This window comes from Pteropus alecto, unplaced genomic scaffold (assembly GCF_000325575.1).
Source record: "Pteropus alecto unplaced genomic scaffold, ASM32557v1 scaffold25, whole genome shotgun sequence".
Taxonomy (NCBI): domain Eukaryota; kingdom Metazoa; phylum Chordata; class Mammalia; order Chiroptera; family Pteropodidae; genus Pteropus; species Pteropus alecto.
Window position 1 is genome coordinate 5,221,176 of NW_006441955.1, and position 23,114 is coordinate 5,244,289.

At 36.0% G+C, this 23,114-nt stretch overlaps 1 protein-coding gene and 1 pseudogene across 1 annotated transcript in view; one reads left to right on the forward strand and one right to left on the reverse strand.

The window, feature by feature from the left end:
* The window catches only part of ZYG11B (zyg-11 family member B, cell cycle regulator), a 64,263-nt gene extending 49,376 nt beyond the window's left edge, over nucleotides 1-14,887 (forward strand). The window contains 1 exon segment of the mRNA XM_006919206.3: nucleotides 10,164-14,887. Within this exon segment, the coding sequence (XP_006919268.1) occupies nucleotides 10,164-10,354 (191 nt within the window). The 3' untranslated portion in view covers nucleotides 10,355-14,887.
* Nucleotides 14,888-18,011: 3,124 nt separating this feature from the next.
* On the reverse strand, nucleotides 18,012-18,130 carry LOC112485999 (annotated as a pseudogene).
* Between the last annotated feature and the right edge of the window lie 4,984 nt (nucleotides 18,131-23,114).

Genomic DNA, 23,114 nt, shown 5'->3' on the forward strand with positions numbered 1-23,114 from the left:
TATTTTGTGTATGTTAAATGGAATTTATGTCTCAATTTCCATGTAAAAGTTGTAATGAAAGCTGCTGATAGCTTTTAATAATTACATAATGGGTAAGAGCACACAAGAGTCTACTGGACCAAATCATGTTCTATTTACTATATATGCCATCTTGAGCAAATTATTAAGCCTGGGGCCTCAGTTTCCACATTGATTAGATGGGAATAGTACTACCTTTTTCACATGTTATAATGAGCATTTTTCTATATTTTAGAAAGTTTTTGACAACATGATTTGTGATAATTACATAATCTTTATTATATGGTATATTAGTTCCTAGAGTTACTGTAACAAAGTACCACAGATGGGTGGTTTAAAACAACAGGACCATTTTGCCTCTTAGTTGTGGAGGTTAGAAGTCTAAAATTAAGGTATCAGTAGGGCCATGCTTTTTCTGATGGCTCTAGGGAAGAATTCTTCCTTGCCTCTTCTAGTTCTGGTGTTCGGTGACAATCCTTGACATTCCTTGGCTTGCAGATGCATCACTCTAGTCAGATGGCTATCTTCTCCCTATGTATATTCACATCATCTTCTGTGTGTGTCTGTTTCTGTGTCTAAATCTCTACTTTTCATAAGAACACCAGACACATTGGATTAGGGCTTACCCTGATGACCTTATCTTAACTAATTACATCAGCAACAACCCTATTTCCAAATAAAGTCACATTCTGAAGTATTTGGGGTTAGAACTTTAACCAATCTTTTTTGAGAGACACAATTCAACCCAAAGCATATGGCTATATGCTCATTAAATGAACTTATCAGTAATATATGTAGCCACTTTCCTCTTGATAAACAGTTAAGTAGTCTACCTTTAATTTTAAAATTATACTCAAATGCTTATTTTTACACCATTATTTTGCACCATTACTTATAACAGCAAATAATTCTAAATAAACTAGAGATCGAGCAATATAGAATGTTAAATAATGTTAAAATATCCAGGTAGTGAAATATTTACATATCATTAAGAAGATATGATAGAAATTTATATAAGCAGAAATTTATACTCTGGGCCATGAGTAACTGGTACCAGACTAGCCCTTAGCCATAAAGAGTAAAAAGCTGGGGGAGAAACTTGAAATTTTTTTCTAGACATTAGACAAAAGGCACCAAAGATTCTAATCCCCAATAGGAGGGAAAAAAATAAAATGAGCTCTACAGTTTCCCTGGCTTTCTTCCTAGAGTCATTTACTAGACCCTGGCATAGGGTAAAGGAACCAAGTACAGCACAGCAATTTTATTGTACTGAGGAGACAGAAATCAGAGTTTGGCGAGACTGAGGTTTCTGGAATTTGTGGAGCAGAGTAATGCAGAGGTGCCAGCTATATCTAGAAAGAACTCTGGAAATCTCCATAAGAGTTTCTTGAGCCTTTGGTTGATTACTAAGCTGTGGATACCTAGAATGAGACTCCTTAAGTCCTGAGAAAGAACAAATACCAAGTAGCTGCTAACTGAACAACACTTGGAGCTCACACAGGGTGGAAAATATTCAGTTCCAAACAGCAGAACAAACTTAATACCCAGGGCATTCAGTATAGACACCAGAAGAGATTAAACTAGCCCTAAAATAAAGCTCTCTAGGGAAACCTTAACAAAGTTTAAAAACAAGTCTTGAAATGGTCAAGCTGCTCTGCAAATAAATTATCTGTCTACCAGAGAAAAACTAAGCAATCTTTAAAAAAAGACAACAAAATCTAGATACTCAACATGTTTAGTATCTGATAAAATTGCTAGATGAAGGAAGAAGCAGGAAAATGTGACCCATAACCAGAAGAAAAATCAGACAATTGAAACAGACCCAGAAGTGATGGTGATGATGGAATTATCAGAAAAGAAGTTTAAAACATTTTTTTATAGATATGGTCTAAGATTAAAAAAAAAAAAAAAACTATTAAGAGGAGAAAAAAATAAAACAAAAAATAAGTAAAATAGAAGTACTAAAGCGAAAAGTTTAAATATTTCACATAAAAAATATCTGGATGAGTTTAAGAGTAGATAACACAGAGGGAGGAAAAATGTGTAGGTGATAGAGACTTTGTTCATTCCTCTTGCAATCGGATTAGAATTGGGACAGAAACAGGGTGCAAACAGAAAGGAAAGTCACCTGGGATCTAGATGAACAAGCCCTACAACTAGTCAGAGATAAGAAATCACCATGCAATGGGAGGAGGTAGGACGGGGTGAAGACATGAGGCTGCCTGGTCCTAAGCAGCTGAGTGGGACAGAGGCTGCAGCAGTGGCAACTGGCAGTTGCAGATGCCTCTAAAAGGGCTGTGTCTGCGAGTGGACTTTTGCAGTGGTGGAACTGCTCACTCTGAGCACCAGCGCCAGGTCAGCTGCTCAGGGAGGTGCCAGGGGCTTACAGGGGAACACTGAGTTGTTGGAGTGAGGGCTGGAGGCAAGGATCTCTCCCAGACAGAAGTGCAGCAATATCCATTGTTCCTCTTTTGAGCCCTACCCGCTCCCAGTGCGTTCCTGCTGCACTCCCATAGCTGAGAGGTGATCAAACTACATTACAGAGGTTGCTCCGCCCAGAGGGTTCCCTGAAACTTCGCCTCCCCTGACTCATGGCCCCACCCAAGCCACATCCAGGTGTGCCCTCCATGAATCAGGTGCTCCTTGCTGAGCAGCACCAAGACTCACACTGGCGGCAGCTAGCCTTGGTTTCTGGTGTGGTTTCTTGAGGCAACTATAAGGCAGCATCCGTGGATTGCTTGCTCAGTCTTAGCAGGTGGCCCTGGAGGGGCACAGTTTGGGGCTAAACTTGGCCTGCAGTTGGACCCCTCTCAGGACTGTGCCACTGGACACCTGCTACACAAAGCCATGCTAATAAGACGAGGGGACTTAGGAGCTTTGCTTAGTACATAGAAACAGACAGAAAGGCAGCCGAAATGGGAAGACAAAGAAGCAGAAACCATATGAGAGAACAGAGATCCAGGAATAATGGAGTCAAGCAATCTAACAGATGCAGAGTTCAAAACACTGGTTATAAAGATGCTCAATGAACTTTTGGTTAAATCCAGTGAGAACTTCAACAGAGATAAAAAACATCAAAATGGAAATGGAAGTTATAGGGAACCAGTCAGAAATGAAGAACACATTATCTGAGATGAAGAGGATATTAGATGGAATAAAGAGTGGATAAGGAAGAGAATTGAACCACTGATATAGAGGATGGGGAAGCCAAGGACAGTCAATGAGAATGGCAAGAAAAAAGAAGCCAAGACTATAATAACTTAAGGAACTTATGGGACACTATTAAATATGAAAATATCCGTGTCATAGGGGTACTTGAAGGAAAACAAAACTTTGAAGAACTATTTGAAGAAATAATGATGGAAAACTTCTCTTACCTGGGAAAGGAAGACTGGCAGCTGATTTCTCTAAAGAAACTATGCAGGACATAAGGGCTTGGCTAAAAATATGCGACATGATGAAAACCCAGGATCTACAACCAAGAATACTTTATCCAGCAAAGCTATCATTTAGAGTTGAAGGGCAGATAAAGATCTTCTCAGACAAAAATAAGCTAAGGGAATTTATCATCACCAAGCCAGTATTACAAGAAATGTTGGAGGGACTTCTTTAAGAAGAAAGAACATGTATCAAAAACATGAATAAAGAATGGTAATATCTACATTCCTATCAACAAGTACCCCGAATGGAAAAGAATTAGGCGCTCCAACCAAAAGATAGGGTTGCTGAATGGATAAGAAAACAAGATCCCCTACATATGCTGCCTACAAGAGACTCACTTCAGATTAAAAGACACACACATACTAAAAGGAGGGGGATGGAAAAAGAAATTGCTTTGATGGACTTAGAGGGTATTGTGCTGAATAAAATGGGTCAGATAGAGAAAGACAAATATTGCATGATTACACGTACATGTGGAATCTAAAGAACAAAATAATAACAAAAGCAGTCATAAACTCATAGATACAGAGTATATTTTGAGGGTTACTAGATAGTAGGGGGGTTGAGGGGATGACAAAAAAAGGCAAAGGGATTAAGAGGTACAAATGGATAGTTGCAGAATAGATGTGGAGATGTAGAGTATAGCATGGGGAAGATGGTTAATAGTGTTATAAATATGTAGGGGGAAGAAGGGTACTAGATTTAGTGGGGTGATCACTTCATGAGTTATGTGGATCTCTGATCACTAGGCTGTACAAATGAAACTGGTATATTATTGTATGCCAACTAAAAAACCTCATTGAATTGTACAATGTAAATATAAGTAACTAATCATCTATTATAATTCAGTAAAGCTGGGAAAAGAAAGAAAAAAAAGTAGATAACACAGAAGAAAAGCACTGTGAAATTGAATATATAGCAAAAGAAACTATCCAAACTGAAGCTTAGAAAGAAAGAAAGCTAGAGTGGGGGAAAAGAGAAAGAGTGCCAGAATTACCCTGATAGCAATATGAGTCAAAGACATTATAAGAAAGTTACTGAACATAGATGAGGAAATTCTTAACAATTTTTTAACAAACGGAACCCAACAGTACATAAAAAGGACAATTCTTAACAATTTTTTAACAAATGGAACCCAACAGTACATAAAAAGGACAAGGGAGGTTATTCCAAGAAAGCAAGGTTGGTTTAAATATTTGAAAATCAGTGTGATTCATTGTATTACCAGACCAGGAAAGAAAGGTAAATCTCAACAGATGCAGGAAAAGCATTTGACAAAATTTAACATACAGCCCTGATAAAGGGCATCTAAGGAAGTCTTACAACTAACATCAAAATTGACAGTGAAAAATTAAATATGAATGTTTCTCCCACTCCCAAAATCAAGAACAAGGCAAGGATGTTGAATCTCACTACTATTGAACATAGGAGATTCTATCCAGTATGATCAGGAAAGAAACAAAAGGCATCAGATTGGAAAGAATAAAGTAAAACTTTTTGTTCACAGATATATGATTATCTGTATAGAAGAATCCCATGAAATCTGCAAAAGGCAACTAGTCTAATTAGTGAGTTTAGCAAGGTTCCAGGATACAAGATCAGTATCCAAATCAGATGTATATGTGTATACTAGCAACCACCAATATAAATGGGAAGATGACATTTACAAGTGCGTCAAAAACTATGAAATAGGGGTATATCTAACAAAGATGTGCAAGACCTGTACACCGAAAGAAAACAAAGCATTGCTGAGAGACATTAATTAAGACCTTCATTGTCACAGGTGGTAAGAATGGCATAGTGTAAAAACTCCAGTTTCTCATGACAACATGAGATTCTTCAGTTTCAGACCTGCTAATCTGTGACACCAGACAGGCATTACTGGAATGGGACTTTTTCAGCACCAAGAAGACAGCAAGGTTGAAATGACAAAGGCCATTATGGACCAGGACCCCTCATGACAAACTCTTTTGAAAGCTGGCACAGTCAGACAAAGGGCTTATTAGAGCTACAGCCTATTTGGCTGTCCACCAGATTCATGCAGTACATGCATCCTCTGGTTGGCGGAGACTAGAGAGAATATTCTCAATGATCATAAAGCCACAAGCTCTCGAGACATAGAACAAGACAACAGAGACAAAAGGAAACAATGACCATCTCTGGGAAGAAAGTGATCAGTAGAAAACAAGAATACTTATAACAAATTTTTACCAAAGTCATTATACCCAAGGAGCTAGTTCACAGAAATTTTCTTCTGCTAATCTAAATTTAGAAAAAGAAAAGGACTGTCACCATTCTAGATTCCATCAAATCCTGCAGGCAGAGATCTAGACCAATGTGGTAAGAATTCTTACCTTAAGCAGTCTTTTGTCAGAGGTCTCAGGATCTCTCAGTTGAAGCAGCCCCAGAATGAGTAGTGCCCAGCCAGTGAAGGTCTCTTTGTGATTGCCAGAAGTGTTGGGGAACAAAACCTTTCCTTCGACTTTCTAGGTTCTTTAACTGATCTAATGATCGGATTGATATAATACAGATTAACAAGAGAAAAATTAAATTTTATGTATATAGGAACAGCATAAAAGTATGCGACCCAAGAGCAAGTTGAGCATGAGGCTTATATGCCATCTTGAGCTAAGGAACGGGAAAGTGGCCTGGGGCTTCAAAGGGAGGAGGGTATTTCAAAGGATAATAAGAGTAGATGTTTGCCCTGCCATACAGATAGGTCATTCAGATAAAAAGTTATTTCTGGTAATAGCTCTTTTTCTGATCCAGACCCTCTATCTAAATTCCTTTTGGTAGTTGAGAGGTAAAAAATCTTTCTTGAGTCTACTGGATCTTGATTGCCTTCAGCTCAAAATAACCCACATGCCAAAGGGGTACATGGAGTGGCCCGCTTGGCTATTCTCCAGTATCATCCCTGTTTCCAGCATTTGTACTCATAGACTTGATTCTATGACCACTGCATCAGGTAGGGGTATTTTAAAAAGTTGAAGTGATATGGGAAGAAGAAGAAAACAAAAGATATAGTCATTATATCAGTATCCTCCCTTGACAAGAATTACACACTCATACCAGCATCCTTTCCCAGTCCCTTTTCCCCAGATCCACCAGAAAAACAATATTTAGCAGGGACATTCTTTTAGCCCCACTCATATTGTGTGTGAGCATATACTCATGAAAGCATGTAAGCCATCCCTTTTGGCCTATCTCTCCACTCCCCATTTTAGACAACCAGTGTTTTTTCTTTTTTAAAAAAAATTTTTTTAATTAGTTTCAAGTATACAGTACATTAATTAGACATCTATATAATTCGTAAAATAGTCCCCCCTCCGCAATTGCTCCCTCCCTTCCCTGATTCTCCACCTAGCCAACATATCCATTCTAATTGCATTCCCTATGCCATGCTCCCCACCCCCATGTCCATCCATCAGCTACTAATTTGTACTTCTTTAGCCCTTCACTCGATTCTCCCAGCCCCGCCAATTCCCCTCCCCTCTGTCCACCAAATTGTCCACTATATTTGTGAGTCTGTTTTGATTAGTTTGTTCTTTTTATTCACAACTTTGATTTGGTTGCCAGAGGGATGAACAGAGCCTCTATCATCTACATCATTTTGGTTCTTCTCTCCAGATAACCACTGCTTTAATTGCCAATTCCAATTCTCTGTCAAACTGTTAACTCTGAGAAGGATATCTCTCTGCCTGTTGCTGGACATTGCAAAGGGGAAAAAGTTTTCCTTGACTCTGGCAATTTGTGCCTCAGAGGGTATAAGAGGAATATTTCTAGATTCAGTCTATTTCTGTATTGCTGCAATACTCCCATATCCTACTCATTTCATGGACCCAGGTGGTTCACCTCAAGTGAGCACACAGGTCTGAAAATTAAACTAACTAAGACAGCTTTATAGGAGAAAAGCTTACAAATTTCATTGAATTTTTATATGTTTATGGGAACATTGTGAAGACAAGAGAATGAAGACCTGAAGAAGTGACGCTTTTATACTTTTTAGATAAAGAAACAATAAATTTTTGACAAATTGATAAGACAAAGGTGTTTAGGTTGGGGGTGGTAAATGGTGAAGAACACAAGAAAAAATTGCTGACTTGTACTTGATCAAACTTAAGGACTTCTGCTGTTTGAAAGACACTCTAAAGAGAATGAACAATTCACAGAGTGGGTCAAAATATTTGCAAATCACATGTCTGATAAAGCTCTTGTATTGAAAATATATAAAGAACTCTGAAAGTTTAATAATAAGAAAACAAGTAAAAAAAATGGACAAAAGAGTTGAACAGACCTTTCATAGATGGTAAATAAGCACATGAAAAGATGTTCAATATTATTAGAATAGACATGTAGATCAGTGCGTTAGAGTTGGCAGTCCAGAAATAAATCCACACATCTATGGTCAATTGGTTTTTGGCAGGGTGCCAAGACAATTCAGTAGGGGAAAGAATATGTTTTTCAGCAAATGGTGCTGGGAAGACCGAGTAGACACATGTAGAAGAAGGAACTTGAGCCCTTACCTCATACCATATATAAAAATTAACTCACAATTGCCTATAGGCCTAAATGTAAAAGCTACATTTCTATATACATAAGCACATAAAACTTTTAGATAAACGCATAGGTATAAATCTTTATGACCTTGGCTTAAGCAATGGTTTCTCAGGACAACCAAAGTATAAGTGACAAAAGAAAAACTAGTTTACTTGTATTTAATTTAAAATTTTTAAATTTTTGTGTTTCAAAGGACACCATCAAAAAAGTGAAAAAACTCACAAAATGGTTGAAAATATTTGAAAATTATCTGATGCAAGACTTGTTTTCAGAATATGTAAAGAGCTCTTATAATTCAATAATAAAAGGAAAAATAACCCTGTTTAAAACGGACAAAGGAAAGGTGCAGGGAGGTAGATAAGGGTAAAGGGAGTGAAATATATAGTAACAGAAGGAAATTTAACTTTGGGTGGTGAACACACAATGCAATATACATAAGACATTATCGAATTATACACTTGAAACCTATGTAATTTTATTAACAAATGTCACCCCAGTACATTTAATAAAAAATTGGAACTCATATAGATTCCTTAAAAAATAAAACAATAAAATGGACAAAGGATCTGAATAGACATTCTCCAAAGGAAATATACAAATGGCCAATAAACACATGAAGAGAAGCTCAACATCATCAGTCATTAGAGAAATATAAATTAAAACCACAATAAGATACCACTTAACACCTACTAGAAAGGCCGCCTATAGACAAAAAGATGGACAATATCAAGTGTCGGTGAGGATGCAAAACAATTTCACATTCATTGCCAATGGGGTGGAAAAATTATATAACCACCTTAGAAAACAATTTGGTGATTTCTTATAGCATTTGCTCAAAATTCTTGGTATCTCCTCAAAATCAATAAAATGAAAAGTCCACCAAAAACCTTACACAAGAATGATTATAGCATTTTTATTCAATATAAAGAAATACTGGGGGAAAAACCAATTCAACAAATGTCCATCAGTACAGTAAAATTAAAAATATGTGGCATATTCAATACAATGGAATACTTCCCTGCTTAAAACAAGAAACAAAAAACTACATATGCATAACAACATGGATGCATCTCAAAAACATCATGCTGAACAGAAGTACACACAAAAGAATACATACTGTATGCTTTCATTTACATGAAGTTCTAGACCAGACAAAAGTAGTCTTTTTCATAGAAATTAGAACAGTAGTCGAATGGGATGAGGAATGCAGGGGAGACTGACTGCAAAGAGGAACAGTGAAACTTTTTTAGTTGAAAATTTTCTATATCCTGGTTGTGGTGGTGGTTACACAAGTATATATATTTGGCAAAACTCATCAAAAAATAGATTGAATTTTATTTTATTTTATTATGTGTAAATTATACTTTGATAAATATGACTAAAGTTAAAAAATCTTTAAAGGTCATGTGTACAAAAAATAAACATTTTTAAAAAGAAAAGGCCAAAAAATATGTAGAAATAAAGAAAATTACATGTACAGTATGAGTTCCATTAAATTTTTTTTAAAAATAGGAAATGCATAAAAGTTTAACAGCACTTATCTTACTTATGATTTGGGGCTAAATAAATTTTCTTTTCCAGACAATGTCTTAAGGTTATGATTAAAAAGAAAATATATATATAAATAGTATGCATATTATTTATGTGTGAGGCCTTACAGTGTAAACATAACATCATTACAGAGATATTTATCAAGCTGTAGCATGTTAGTGGTCAATAACAAAACACCTAAAATTTAAGTGAAAAAATAACTTTTTGTGGAATAATTTTTTAATGCCTTTTAAAATTTTTTAATTTTATTATTAGTTTCAAGTATATAGTACATGTTTAGACATTTATATAGTTTATAAAATGATCCCCTTAATTGTTCTTTCTCTCCTCCCACTCTGCACCCAGCCATTACAATAATGCTAACTCCATTTCCTATGCATCCTCATCCCTGTGACCATCTATCAACTACTGATTTGTACTTCTTTAACCCGTCACTCCTTTCTCCTACCCCCCAATTCACCTCCCCTCTGGCCATCACCAGATTGTCCTCTATATTCGTGAGTCTGTTTTTGATTAGTTTGTTCTTTTTGTTTCTTAGATTTATGGAATAATTATTAAGTATTTTAAGAAATGCTCTTTCTCTTGTTTTATTTCAGCCTCAAGGTATTGCAGCATGCTGATTGAGGAAGGAGGGTTGCAGCATTTATACAACATCAAAGAACATGAACAGACTGATCCCTATGTCCAACAGATTGCTGTGGCCATTCTGGACAGCTTAGAAAAACACATTGTACGCCACGGGAGACCACCTCCCTGTAAAAAGCAGTCCCAGTCCAGACTAAATTGATAGCCATAGGTAATTGGGTAATAGAATCACAGGAATCCTTTTTTGTGATAGGTTAATTTTGAATATTTTACCTTCTGTGACGTTTTGGGGTTTCAATGACAAGAGTCATAGATTAGTTTGAGATTGACAACATATAGTACTGCCCATGTGAACAGTCTCTAATTTGTCTTGTGATTTTTAACTTATGAGGCAAGAAGGATCTCTTCCTTCATCATTGCCTTTTAGGAAATTTTCCACATCTTTCAGTGTTTAAACTTACCTATGCTTGAAATTCTACAGTTTTATGATAAAGTTTGCACGAACCCTTAGGCCAGACTTTTCTGATCCTAAAGACCCTTCCAATCAGTTTGCAGCTTCAGATAAGCTGTTAACTTGATTTCTGGCACTGCTTCAGTTGTAAATTTTATACTGCTTCTGTATAAAATGCCTTCATTCTCTGTCTGTGTACCTTTTATATGATGTCCTTCTTAATGTAAAAGAATGGAAATCTGAATCTTCTCCTTGCAAAAGTTACTCACTGGCTGGAGCCCGGGTGGCTGGCAGAAAAATATATTAAAAAGAAAAGCTATTAAGGGAGAATAGGATTTAGAAACTGGTAAAAGGTCTGCTCTTATGGTATAGTTTTTAAATTGGGGCAGCTATCCTTCTGGAGCCCACCGCTCCTGAGGCAGTGAGCAGTAATTTGTTTTTCATGTTTATTCCTGGAAGCATGAGCTGCTGCTTCCAATACAGACGGCTGGTTATTCTCTAGAAATATTTCCCCAAGCATCACAGTGTAAAATAATACAGCATTCTGTGTTAAAGATTAACTGTCTAAATCTGTATATGTCACATTGTTGTGAAAATGTGAATTTTTAAAATGTCTCTTGTTAAAATCAACCATTCTTTTCCCTCTATTTCAAAGTCATTTTGTTCAGTGGAATAGAGATTACACATGGTGTTACCTGCTCAGTTAAAATACAATTAACAACAGTAAATTTTGCCATTAGAAGTTAAATTTTCTTTTGTTTAAAAATACATGTATCTTAAGGTTTTCATGTTAGAGAAAGATGTCCATATTTTATTGCCAAAAATGAAAAAGAATTAGACTATTGTTAAATGTAGTGATTCTTGTTGCAGTGCATAAAAGGAAATATTTTGGGGATTACTTTTTAGACAAGTGTCTTTCATTTAAGATACTATTACAGTATAATAAAAGATCAGTTATCATTATATCAGCAATGAAAGTTGGGAAGCAGCAAGTCAGCAAGAAACTTAATTCCCATTTAAAATTTTAGTTTTTGAATAAGGTTATTCACAATTTCAGATTATTGCATTATTTTCATAGATGGCCAAAATGTTTCAATAGAGATTTTAAATGGTATGTTTAAATTACAGTGATTATTCAGAAGCATTTTATTTAGAAAGGAGCTGGTTTACTAGTATGCCGATAACATTTTTGACATATACATTTCATACCACTGTACAGTAATCATACTTGAATTGTTTGGTTTTCCTCAACAGGATAAAAACTTAAAAAAAAATAGATATTTAGAACCATTAAAAACCAATTAAATTGTGGGTTAATTCTCACTTTATTGTTTAATAAATTTTTATAAGTACAGGATAAATTTTCACAGATTAAATCTATCTCAGAGGAAATGAAAAATTTTTTTTAAATTTTTCCCTTTTTTTCTGAATTTTAATGTGTAGGCAAAACGTGAAAAATAGGGTAGCCTACAGTAACTTGAAAGTTGCTACTAGCTATATTGACCATTTCCAGGTCTCTTAGCTTGTATAATTAAGGGAAAGCCTATTTGAGAAGTTTGGCTTCAAGTTTCTTTTATATTCTGTTCAACACAAAAGTGCTTGTTCCTTATAGGCTAATCCTAGATTTTTGTCTTTACAAATTGTTTTCAAAAATGGCTAAAAATGTATAGAAAACAATAAATCTTTTCATCAGTCAGAATAACTTGTTGATAGATTAAGACTCAAAAATATTTAAATTTTCTACTTTGAACACTGGTTGGCCAGATACCTCTGAGTCTTAAAAGCAAAATAAATTAATCACGTCCCAAATATATAAAAATTGTAGTGCCTTAATGGTTAGGACGGTTCTTAAAATTGTGTATCTAATTAAGGCACAGAATTGTTTCTAAGGTCTTGAATCTGGCTAAAACATATTTAGCCAGATGTATATATTGAAATTATAAGGCGTAACTGGCCTGTTTCTACAGTTAGAATCTTTTAGGCCTCCACTTTGCATTTGTATAATAGAATGTAACAGTACTTGGTGCCTTCAAAGGTTACCTCTTCAGTGGCTTAGAGGTATTGTTTTAAGCACAATTTAGACAGGTCGAACCACTCACTGCTCAAATCATAGGTGCGCCCAGATATTGTAAAATATCACTATAACAATCAACAGCAAGGTTTAAATCTACTAAAGGAAATGGAATTAGACTTTTTAGAGTATAATGATGCCTGTTGGTATCATTGAGTAAAACAGGAACAACCTGAAATTAAAGCAAAAATAATTAAGCCATCTCATCCTTTCCATCAAGTAAGTTTGGCTGTGGTCTTTGGACTCTAAAAAATCATTTTTTTTTTTTTTTGCAGCTGAAACAAATCAAGTAGTAATAAGGGTTTCGTTTACCCTCTAGCCAAGGACTCAGTGGCTACTGATCTTACTTGAGGATTTTTAAAATCATATCTGACCCACAAATCCAGAAATTGACCTTAAATATTGCTGCTCCTCATTTCTGGACAGAAATACTGTTTAGTGGCACCTGTCAGCTAAAGTGAATTACCCAAAGTGGAAGTGAGTCACTATAAGGGTGCTATGGGAATTTAATTTTATGATCTCTTTTGAGTGCAAACATCCAAAGAATCAGGGATTCAAGCTTAAAAAACATCAGTCCTATGTATCCAATTTAGGAAGTTGCTTTTACTACTAATGGGATCTTTTGAGTTAGCCCTTTTTCTCTACAGTCACTTTCATTTGGCTATATTTTAATTATGCCATGAGTCAAGATAGCATTGGGCCGTCTTCTAGCACTTTGGAGCACATTTTAATGAAAACATTTTATGTGCTAAATTAGGGTAGATTAGATTAATGAACCATGGTTTGGGCTTAATGTTTCAAAATGCATGACACCCCTCCCCAAGTTTGAAAAGAGGTCTTGAGTAGCAAGGAGAACAAACTTAAACTGTTTTGTATATGTTGAAACCCAGCCCTCTACTGCCCTCTAATGATATGTTTACATTCTTTGGTTATTGTGCAACATTTATCTTGGGATAAACAGTATTATTAAACTGAAGGTGTAAGTTAAAGGCACTATCAGACTGTCAGCTGATGTGGGCAGTTTTATCTGTATGTTACTTATTTGGGGACTTTATGGATAGAGCCTCAGAGTAGTGTTCTAAGACGGCTTACAGAGAGGTTTGCAAACTTACGGTTTCCCTCTCAAGTCCATTGTAGCAGTTTCAAATGATTGTGTGAATATGTTGAATGTTTAATCTTTATCATTTCCTTTGTATTGACACATTTTTAATTTTTAGCATTAACTCATAAACTGTTTGTTTTAGTAATAATGCAAATCCAGCCTTTATTCAGTGATGACAGTAGCAGTATGATAGGAAAATTTGTTGAATGTGATTTAAATGAGTAATTGCTTTATATTTTTTAGTATTTCATAGACTTTGCATGACATGGTACACTCCTAATTATACATTCTTTGGTTTCCAATTCTTAACCTAACGTTCTGTGTTAACTGATTGGTAGCTTAAGAAAGAGCTTTCTCTGCCCGTTTCTTCCCTCCCCCCAATTTTTTTGGGTAAATTATGGAAAATCAGTGTTGTTTCTCATTTCTTTAGATAAAGCAGAGTTCTTTTGGACAGCACAACCTAACTTCGTAGCTAGACAGAATGACTATTAAGAATATTTAGAAAATTTATCCAAATTTATCAAAATTATTTTATGGGAAATTATAAATCTAGTTCATTAATAGTATCTGCTCAATTTTGGACTTACTTTTGGGGAAACTTCAAATTGGATTCTTTAACCTTATTTTAATCAATAGAAGCAAGAAGCCTTGCTTAGTTAATGGAAGCTGAGACACTTTCATAAAAGCAGGAAATTCTTAAGAACATTTTTTTCCCTTTAAAAATGGGAGGATGTTATATCAAGATTTTTACTCTCAGATAATCTGCAGGAATAAAATTTAAAAATCTCTACTTTTGTAGAATTCCCACTGTCAAATTCTCATTGACTTGTGAGTGTGAGAAAAGCTATCTTTTGTTTAAATTCTGATGGATGCATTTAACTCCTTTCAAAAGATATGAAAAATTCATTGGAAATTATAATGTGTATACATTTCAAAGGCTCTCAGTTATCTGAACTGAAGGCATTGTTCTCACTTCAGCCAGATGAATGGCAGTGTTCTGTACGTGAATCATGCTATGTTTTAAATCAGGACATCACTTAGGTATTAATATTGTATGTACAGATTTTTGTTTTGGGAATTTTTTTTGCCTAAATAAATGTTATAAATTTTATGTAAAGTGTGTCTTGTCTACTTTGATTCTAGACATTTGCTTTAAAATTTAATACTAATACAAGATTCAGATTAGTTATCCTCTTGTAACAATGGTTTTCTGAAAAAGACCAATGGTTTTTTTACTGCAAAAGTTTTCGAGTACTGGAACTCCATTTACTCATTTCATTAAATACCTGTGTTAGGTTATATTTAAGTGTTGAACTTATATCATTTACAAATTCTTCAGAGAACTTATAGTTTTGTGAAGAAGAAAAAAATATTAAATCAACAGATAAATAAGTATTATTTAAAATTATATTACGACCAGTTCACAGTGTTTGTTATAGGGGCACAGAGACCACACCTAATCTAAATTGTGTACCCATTAGACAGTCCAAGAAGACTTCCTAGAGAATATCATATCTGGGTTGACATTTATTCACACAACTATTGAGATAATTAATATAGTGTATATTGTTTAAGTGCATTTAGTTGGGGAGATTATCGAAAAACTATAACATAAGGACCTTATGGCCCAGAAGAATCCTTAGTGATTTTAGTTTAAGAAACCTCATTTTATAGTTGAAGAAACTAAGCCTTAGGTAAAATGAGCTTGCCCAAGTCACACAGACTACCACAATTCTTATTCCCCAAATTCCAAGCCAGTGGGTCTCTTTGCCACGCCTCCCCTCTCCCCGCCGCACCCGCCCCGCCACACACACTATATTGTTGCATAATTACATGAGATTTCTCAGATTTAGGCAGTGCAGTTGGCCCTCTGCATCTGAGGTTCTGCATCAGAGGATTCAACCAACTGGGTGGAAAATATTCAGAAAAAAAGTTCATTATCGCTGACTATATAGTTAGGCCTGTGATGGTTTTGTCTGTACTGAATATATACACTTATTTCGCTTGTCATTCCCTAAACAATACAGTATGACAACTATTTACATAGCATTTACATTGTATTAGGTATAAGTAATTTAGAGATGACTTATAGGAGAGGATGTACATAGGTTATATGTAAATACTATGCCATTTTTTTTTAAAGGACTTGAGCATTCATGGATTTTGGTGTCTGTGGGGGTGGATGAGGGTCCTGGAACCAATCCCCACAGATATCTAGGGACAATTGTATGTGATTAAGCATCAAATGAATCGTACAGAAAAGAATGCACCGAAAGAATGCACCAAACAGTCAGAGATTAACTGTTCTTTGAGGATGGTATTATTGGGCGGAATTAGTGTTTAGATGCTATAGCATTGTTAATAAATGGTCACTACAAATACTACTGCTTCACCAATAACATAAACATGAGATTTGATGTATTAGAGTGACAGGGTTTTTAAAAGTTTTATAATTTTTATTATAATTATTAGCTTTTCTTAATTTTTATTGTCTGTCCAATAACTCAATAGTAACATGACATTACTATGGGCCATACATACTGAGGAAGACAAATACCTTTGGCTAATATTTACACATGTTGAGCTGTGTTGTGTATAGCCCACACTTCAAAAATTAAAAATTAAAAGCCTTCCTCCATTATTCCCCTTTCCCAACTTCTCCCACCCTTTCTGGTGTTTTTATTATGTAGATTTTATTATGTAGAGTCTCTCTTGGCTCATTTCTTCCTTTCCTTATTATCTTTCCGTCTCCTATTCCCCATTCTTATTCTGCATCATAAGAGTCCAATGAACTGGTCTAACTAACTGCGGTAACTCCTCAAACTGAGAGGGAGATGGCAATGGCAGGAACCATGAACACTCATATTAGTCATTTTTGTCTCTCATAATTTAAAATTCTAATGCAGTCTCAGAATTCAGCCTTTACACAGTCTCCAGCCCATGAAAGAATCAGTCATAGGGTGGGAGTACCCATACTGAGCTCTCAGCTTCCAGAAGTCAGCCTCTGGAGCAGTTCTGGGGAAATGTCACCAGTGGCCAAAAGTTGCAGATGAATAACTTATTTCCATGCATTGAATAAGGCAGCTGTTTAAATTGTCTTGCAATGACTTAATCAAGGACCATCTCTAATGAATGTCTCTCCTAGACTGGGACGTGAATACAAGAGCTAAGAACAAAAAAAAAATCTTAGCTGTCCTGTCACTTTATATAAATAAACATAAAAGGAAACATTTTCACAGAGAACAATTTGATGGTTTTCATCTGGGATGGGAGAGGGGGGGTGGGGGATTGGAGGAATGAGTGAAAAAGATGGAGAGATTAAGAAGCACAAACGCCCAGTTATAAAGTCACAAGAATGCAAGTACAGCATAGGGAATATAGTCATTATATTGTAATAACTATGTACGGTGTCAGATGGGTACTAGATTTATTGGGGTATCACTTTGTAAGTTATATAAATGTATACTCACTGTGTTGTAAACCTGAAACTAATATAATATTGTCAACTGTAATAGAAAAAATCTTTAGAGGAACCACTTTCAATCACATACTTAGAATGTGATTGTCATATTTGAACATGAAGATTGAGTTACCAAACACATTTTCTACCTAATTCTTTGTCTCATCAATTCAAAACTGCAAATACAATGAATAATGAACCAAGTATTGTGTTCAATCTAACCATCCAACATCTTGTAAAGGAAGAAATTATCTCCTATTTTACAGATAAGGGGAAGCCTCATGAGGTCAAATGACTTGCCTCAAATCACAGTAAGTAGAAGAACTTGTAGATTAAATTTAGATGCTATTTAACACCAGCGTCCCCACTATTTGTAGAACTCTTGCTGCTTTGAACAATTCTCAGTAGTGATGTCTTTGAATGTGGAAACAATTATAATCAGAAGCCCTCTGAAACTGGTTCTTGAAATAAATCACATTATCGTTTGTGGATACCAGCAATGGATTTAAAGACTCTTTGCCTTTAAAGACCTATGGGAACAGAGCAACTATTTGGGGTTGCTAAAAACCAAAATTCAATGGAGTAAATTTATGAAGTAATTTGTGAATTGGGCAGCATCCTACCTAGCACTTCAAAGCGAGCTCCAAAGAGGTTGCACAAAATGGAGTTTTTTTGGTATTTATTTATTTATTTTTTTAGGCTAGGCAATCCTTGGTTGACCTCACAGATTGCAAGGACCTTGTCAGCTTACAATCCCTTATTTATTTATTTTTTACGCCTACAGCACCTGGTCTTCCTAGGTGGTCTCCCAACCAAGTACTAACCAGGCCTGACCCTGCTTAGCTTCCTAGATCAGACAGGTTTAGGCTTGTTCAGGGTGGCATGGGTATAGACCAAAAGGGAGTTTTTATAGGAAGAAGGGTGAGGTAAGGAAGCTATTGAAAAAAAAAAAAAAAAGATTGTATTTAGACCAGGACATCTTTTGGGGAGAGAGAATGGAAAGGATTTTTATCATGCAGATTGCCTCTTTCTATTGGGAGTGAGAGGCAGGAAATGGAGAGGGCCTGTGTGACAGATTACCTCAGTAGTGCTGACCAGAAAATTCTAGACTGGTTGATTAAGATTATGTTTCTGTGAGAGGTTGAAACAGCTATTAGGTTAGGTATTAAATCCAAGTTTGGTATCCTGGGCTTTTGCACAAATGATCATGTGCCTATGGTTTTCTCTTCAACAGGGTCAATCAGCACTATGGGCCAAGTATGATTGCATGGGATCTGTAATTTCAAATACCACTACTTGTTTAGTAGATTCCAATGGTTGACTTGGAGTTTCAATGTAGCCAGAAAGTATATCAAGGCAAGCACTATACCAAGCCTTATTTACATATATTTTCTCAGTTAAGCTTTGCAACAACCTTGAAAAAAAGATAATTATTCCACTTTATGGATAAGGAAATTGTGAGTTATTAAATAACATTGCCATGGTCACAAGCTATTAGGTGTCAAGGTCACGCAGAAGACTCTGAACTGTCAGCCTCTGAACTCTATGCTGTTAACCACTGTGCTATAAAGGGGAAAAATTCAATTTAACCATAAAGGCCATTCCCGTGCACCTTTTTGGCCTGTCTCAAAGTACTGAGCCCATTGACAGCTTTCCAAGTTAACAATTTTTAAACCTCATTGGCTCTACAATAAAACATGATTTTATATATTTGGAGAGAAAATTTCGCCCCTAAAATATGAGGCTAAAGAGATTAACAACCCACTAAACTGGTAAAGAGATTATTTCTATGTGAAAACATCAGAGCTACAGAAGTTACAGAAAGAAATCTTATCTGACATCCTTTATCTGATTAGAACAGATCTTTATGAGAGTCAACTGCCACAAACCCCACCTACTTCCAAGGAGGTCTCCAGTCAGAGTGGTGCTGACCTTGGGCACAAGGACATTCCAAAATAATAGTATAAACACTCATCAGAACCTTCCATCTTTTGAAGCTCTAAACCATCCCCCCTGCCTTATTAGACCAATATATAAACCTTTACCCCTAGCTGTTCTGGGAGCTACTCTCTCTATAATTTGCACCTAAATTGGTAGAGTTTTTCCTCCCAATAGGACTCATAGTAAGTTCATTTTAAAAAAATTATTAACAGCAATATATAGGAAGACATCACGTGAGAATAAAGGACAGTCCTTTAAATGGATGAATTTAGTTTTATATCTATTACTTGTCCCTATTTTACTCATTTCTGCCTTCTTGTAATAAGGACAGCAAGAGTCTATGGATCCTACATCTGAAACTAATATAACATAAGTCAACTCTAACTGAAAAAAAAAAATCTATGGATCAGCTTAGGGAACCATTTCTCTAGATAATTTGGTTCCCCAGGAGCAGTTTCTTTTTCTTCAAGCTCACTACTTCAGTGTGTTACTTTTACTCATAATCTTCCAGGGAGACCTCACCCCCAGGCTGACTCTTTTCAGTTTAGGACTGCTAACACTTCATACTCCTCTGAGGTTCCTGTTCCTTTTTTTATTTCCTAGGCAGACCCTTTCCACAATAAAGGTTTTACTGCTGATCACTACAATGGGAGAAATAATTCAGAGCTAACATATAGCTAAGCCACAAATCTTAATAGCTAGTCTTTGTGTTTTTTCATGTCCAGAAAGAAAGACTTGCTGAAAGTCGCAGAGCATTACATGACCTTTTCCCTTAGAAAGCATCCTATCTACTTGAGAAGACAAAAATAATGCATCAGGTGTTAGACAATTTCTTCGTTTTTGAAATTCTGCTGGTTTGGTATTATATATCTCATTTTCTAGAAGAGGAGATTGAAGCTCATAGGTTGAATAACTGCCTAAAGGAGAGGTGGAGATGAAATTTGAATTCAGGCTTTTTTGACATCAAAACTCATGATCATTCCCTTAAATTTCATGGCAACAAAGCTTAAAATGTTTTACAAAGTTCTTAAAGTACTCTGACCATGATTTAAAGAGATCTTGACAATGGTTTTCCAATTTCATTTCAGAAGTTAAATTTCTTTAAACTTCTCAATTTATCTGTATCTGCACTAACCTTACCCAACCTGTTCTTTAGAATTGGCCGGAAGAGGCGGGGATATGTCTGTGAAGGCTTTCTAGAGGAAGTGACATCTAAGTGAGATCTGAAGGATTCATAGCAATTTATTAGCAGGAGGCGGAGTGGACAACAATGAATGTGCAAAAGTACCTTTCTAGAACAGGAACAATTTCAGTACATAATGGCCAAAGAAAAGGTTATAATGAGAATGTTGATGATTTAAACTAGAGAGGTAACCAGGAGTCAGATCATGAAGGCCCATTTAAAACCATCCTAAAAGGTTTATATTTCCTTTTGAGGACAATGGGGGACCATGGAATTGTTTTAAACTGGGGAGAAAGGTGATCAGATTTGTGTTTTAAGTAGAGCACTCACTAAATAAGTAAAAGATTGGAAGGGATAAGTCTTGTAACAGATCAATTAAGAGCATGAACTAATTGACTAAAGAAACTGTTTGTTAAATTGAAGTGAAAAACTGAAGAATAAGTGGGCAATAGGTATAGAGGATATTAGGGAAGGAAGGGGTAGAGGAACAGGTTATCTCAAAACTTGCCTTTCCCTAAATGGATGCAACCTTGTCTCTAATTCTGGAGAGAAAATTCTGAAGGGCTTGGGTCTGGGTAACCGTGGTAGAAGAAGTAAGACATAGTCTCTAGATAAAATCACGTTGAAGATCCAACGTGATTTTCCAACAGATAGGATATGGGATGTAAGAATAAAAGAGGAGTTAAACATGATCTCAATGTTTTTGTCATAAGCAACAGAAAGGAAAGAGTTGCCATATACCGAAACGGGAAAGACTGGCAGGAGGAGCAGGCTGAGGGGAGGATGTTGGGAATTTATTTTTGGATATCTTAAGGCTGTTCAGATAACTAGATGAATATGTTGAATAGACAGGTAGATATATGAATCTGAAGTTTAAAAATCAGGCTAGACATGGAAAACAGGCTAGACATGTAAAATCTATATACATGAGCGTATAGATTGCTTTTAAAGTTATGAAACTAGATAAAATCACCACAAGTAATAGAGAATGAATAGAAAAGATGTATACAAGTACTGAGTCCTGGGGTACACAAAAATTTAGAAATTCTGGTGATGAGGAATCGAGGGGATGAGAAGGTACCGCCAGTGAGGTAAGAGGAGAAGAGGAAGAAAGAAAAGGGATAGGGGAAAGGAGTTGGGGGGAATGTATCCTGGAAACTGAATGAAGAAAGTTATTTTCGAGAAGTAATCACCTGGGTCAAATGCTGCTGAACAGTCAAATAGATGAGGAATGAAAAATGACCACTGAATTTAGCAACTTAGAACTTGACAAGAATGGGTTAGTGGAGTGCCACAGGTGAAAGAAAATGATAGGAGAAAAATTGGAGACAGCAAGTACAGACCACATTTTGGAGAAGTTCTGTTGTAAAAGGTAGAAGAGATATGAGGGCAATACCTGAAAGAGAAATTAGGTCAAAAGAAGTATTTTTTTCTTTTTTAATTATGGGAAAATTATCACCTTGTTTATATGCTGGTGGCAAAGATCCAAGAAACGGAAAAGATGATAATTCTGGAGAAAAAGAGGATGTTGCTGATGATGTCTTTGAATAAGGAGGACAGGATGAGATTTAGTGCTCAAGTCCAGGGCTGACCTTAGGTAATAGTATAAATCGTTCATAGTAATAGAGAATGCAAAGACAGAGGACCTGTACTGGTGGGTAGATGTGATAGTGGCTGTTTGGGATGTTCTTTTTGGATTGCTTTCTTTTTTCAGTAAAAGAAGATGGTGAGGAGAGGAAGTGCTGGAAGAAGTTTGAAGATAGAGGAGTTATGAAATAGTCCTCTTTTTTAAAAAAGAATATCGATTTGGATTTGGAGTTAGAAAAATAGATTTTGACTGCCAGGTTCTCCACTCATCATGTGGGTAAAATTTAATTTGTCTGTTCGAACTCTCAGGTATTCAGTTTATTTGTGGGTAAAGTGGAGAGTGCCCAGGATTTTTTTTTTTTTTTTGTATGAGGCTTAAATAAAAAGATAAATGTGAAAGAAAAGCATTTTGCAAAGTTATTTGTACTTAAAAATAATTTTAACATTTGAATCTACTTTTCAAGGACTTCCTTTGCGTCAAGCATTGTCATGTTTTACATACATTATTTTATTTAATCCTTATGTTAACCCCTGAGGTAAGGTATTCTCATCCCATTACCTCCCCCCCCCCCCGCCCCCCCGCGCCTTTTTATTGTTGGAAAGTTGAGCGTCGGAGATATTAAGAATCTTGCCGAAGGTTTACAAATTAGTAGAAGGCTGAGCGGTCATTCCAATCCCGGATTCAAATGCAAGGCTCATACTCTTAACTATCCTTTTCCAAGACATATTTTCTCTTAAATTAGCTAAAGTGTACTAATTTACTGCTTTCTTGGAGCAAGTCATAAATGTTCTGGTACTTTCTAGGGCACAGAAAAGCTGAGTAGCTCATTTTGTGTATTTATGAGGGCAGAAGTGGTTTTGACATTCGATTCATCCGATGTCAGTAGTAGGAGTTGAAACAGAAGTGCTGTTGCCGGATTTTTAGAAGAGTCCTTAAAAAATATATTTTAAATACATATTTTATTTCCAAACTCCATAATCTGGCCCGCCGTTCATGCCTCTGAGGGGCGACGGCATTGTGCTATCAATCCCTGAGGGGTGAGTTTGTGGGCGGTTGGTCTCAGAGGGATGAGTAGGAGTTAGGCTCGTCTTTGGGCAGGCATAAGGTTGGTCTCTGAGGCGCTGCGGCGACGAAAGCAGGACGGCTGGGCCGGAGGGGAGGGGGAG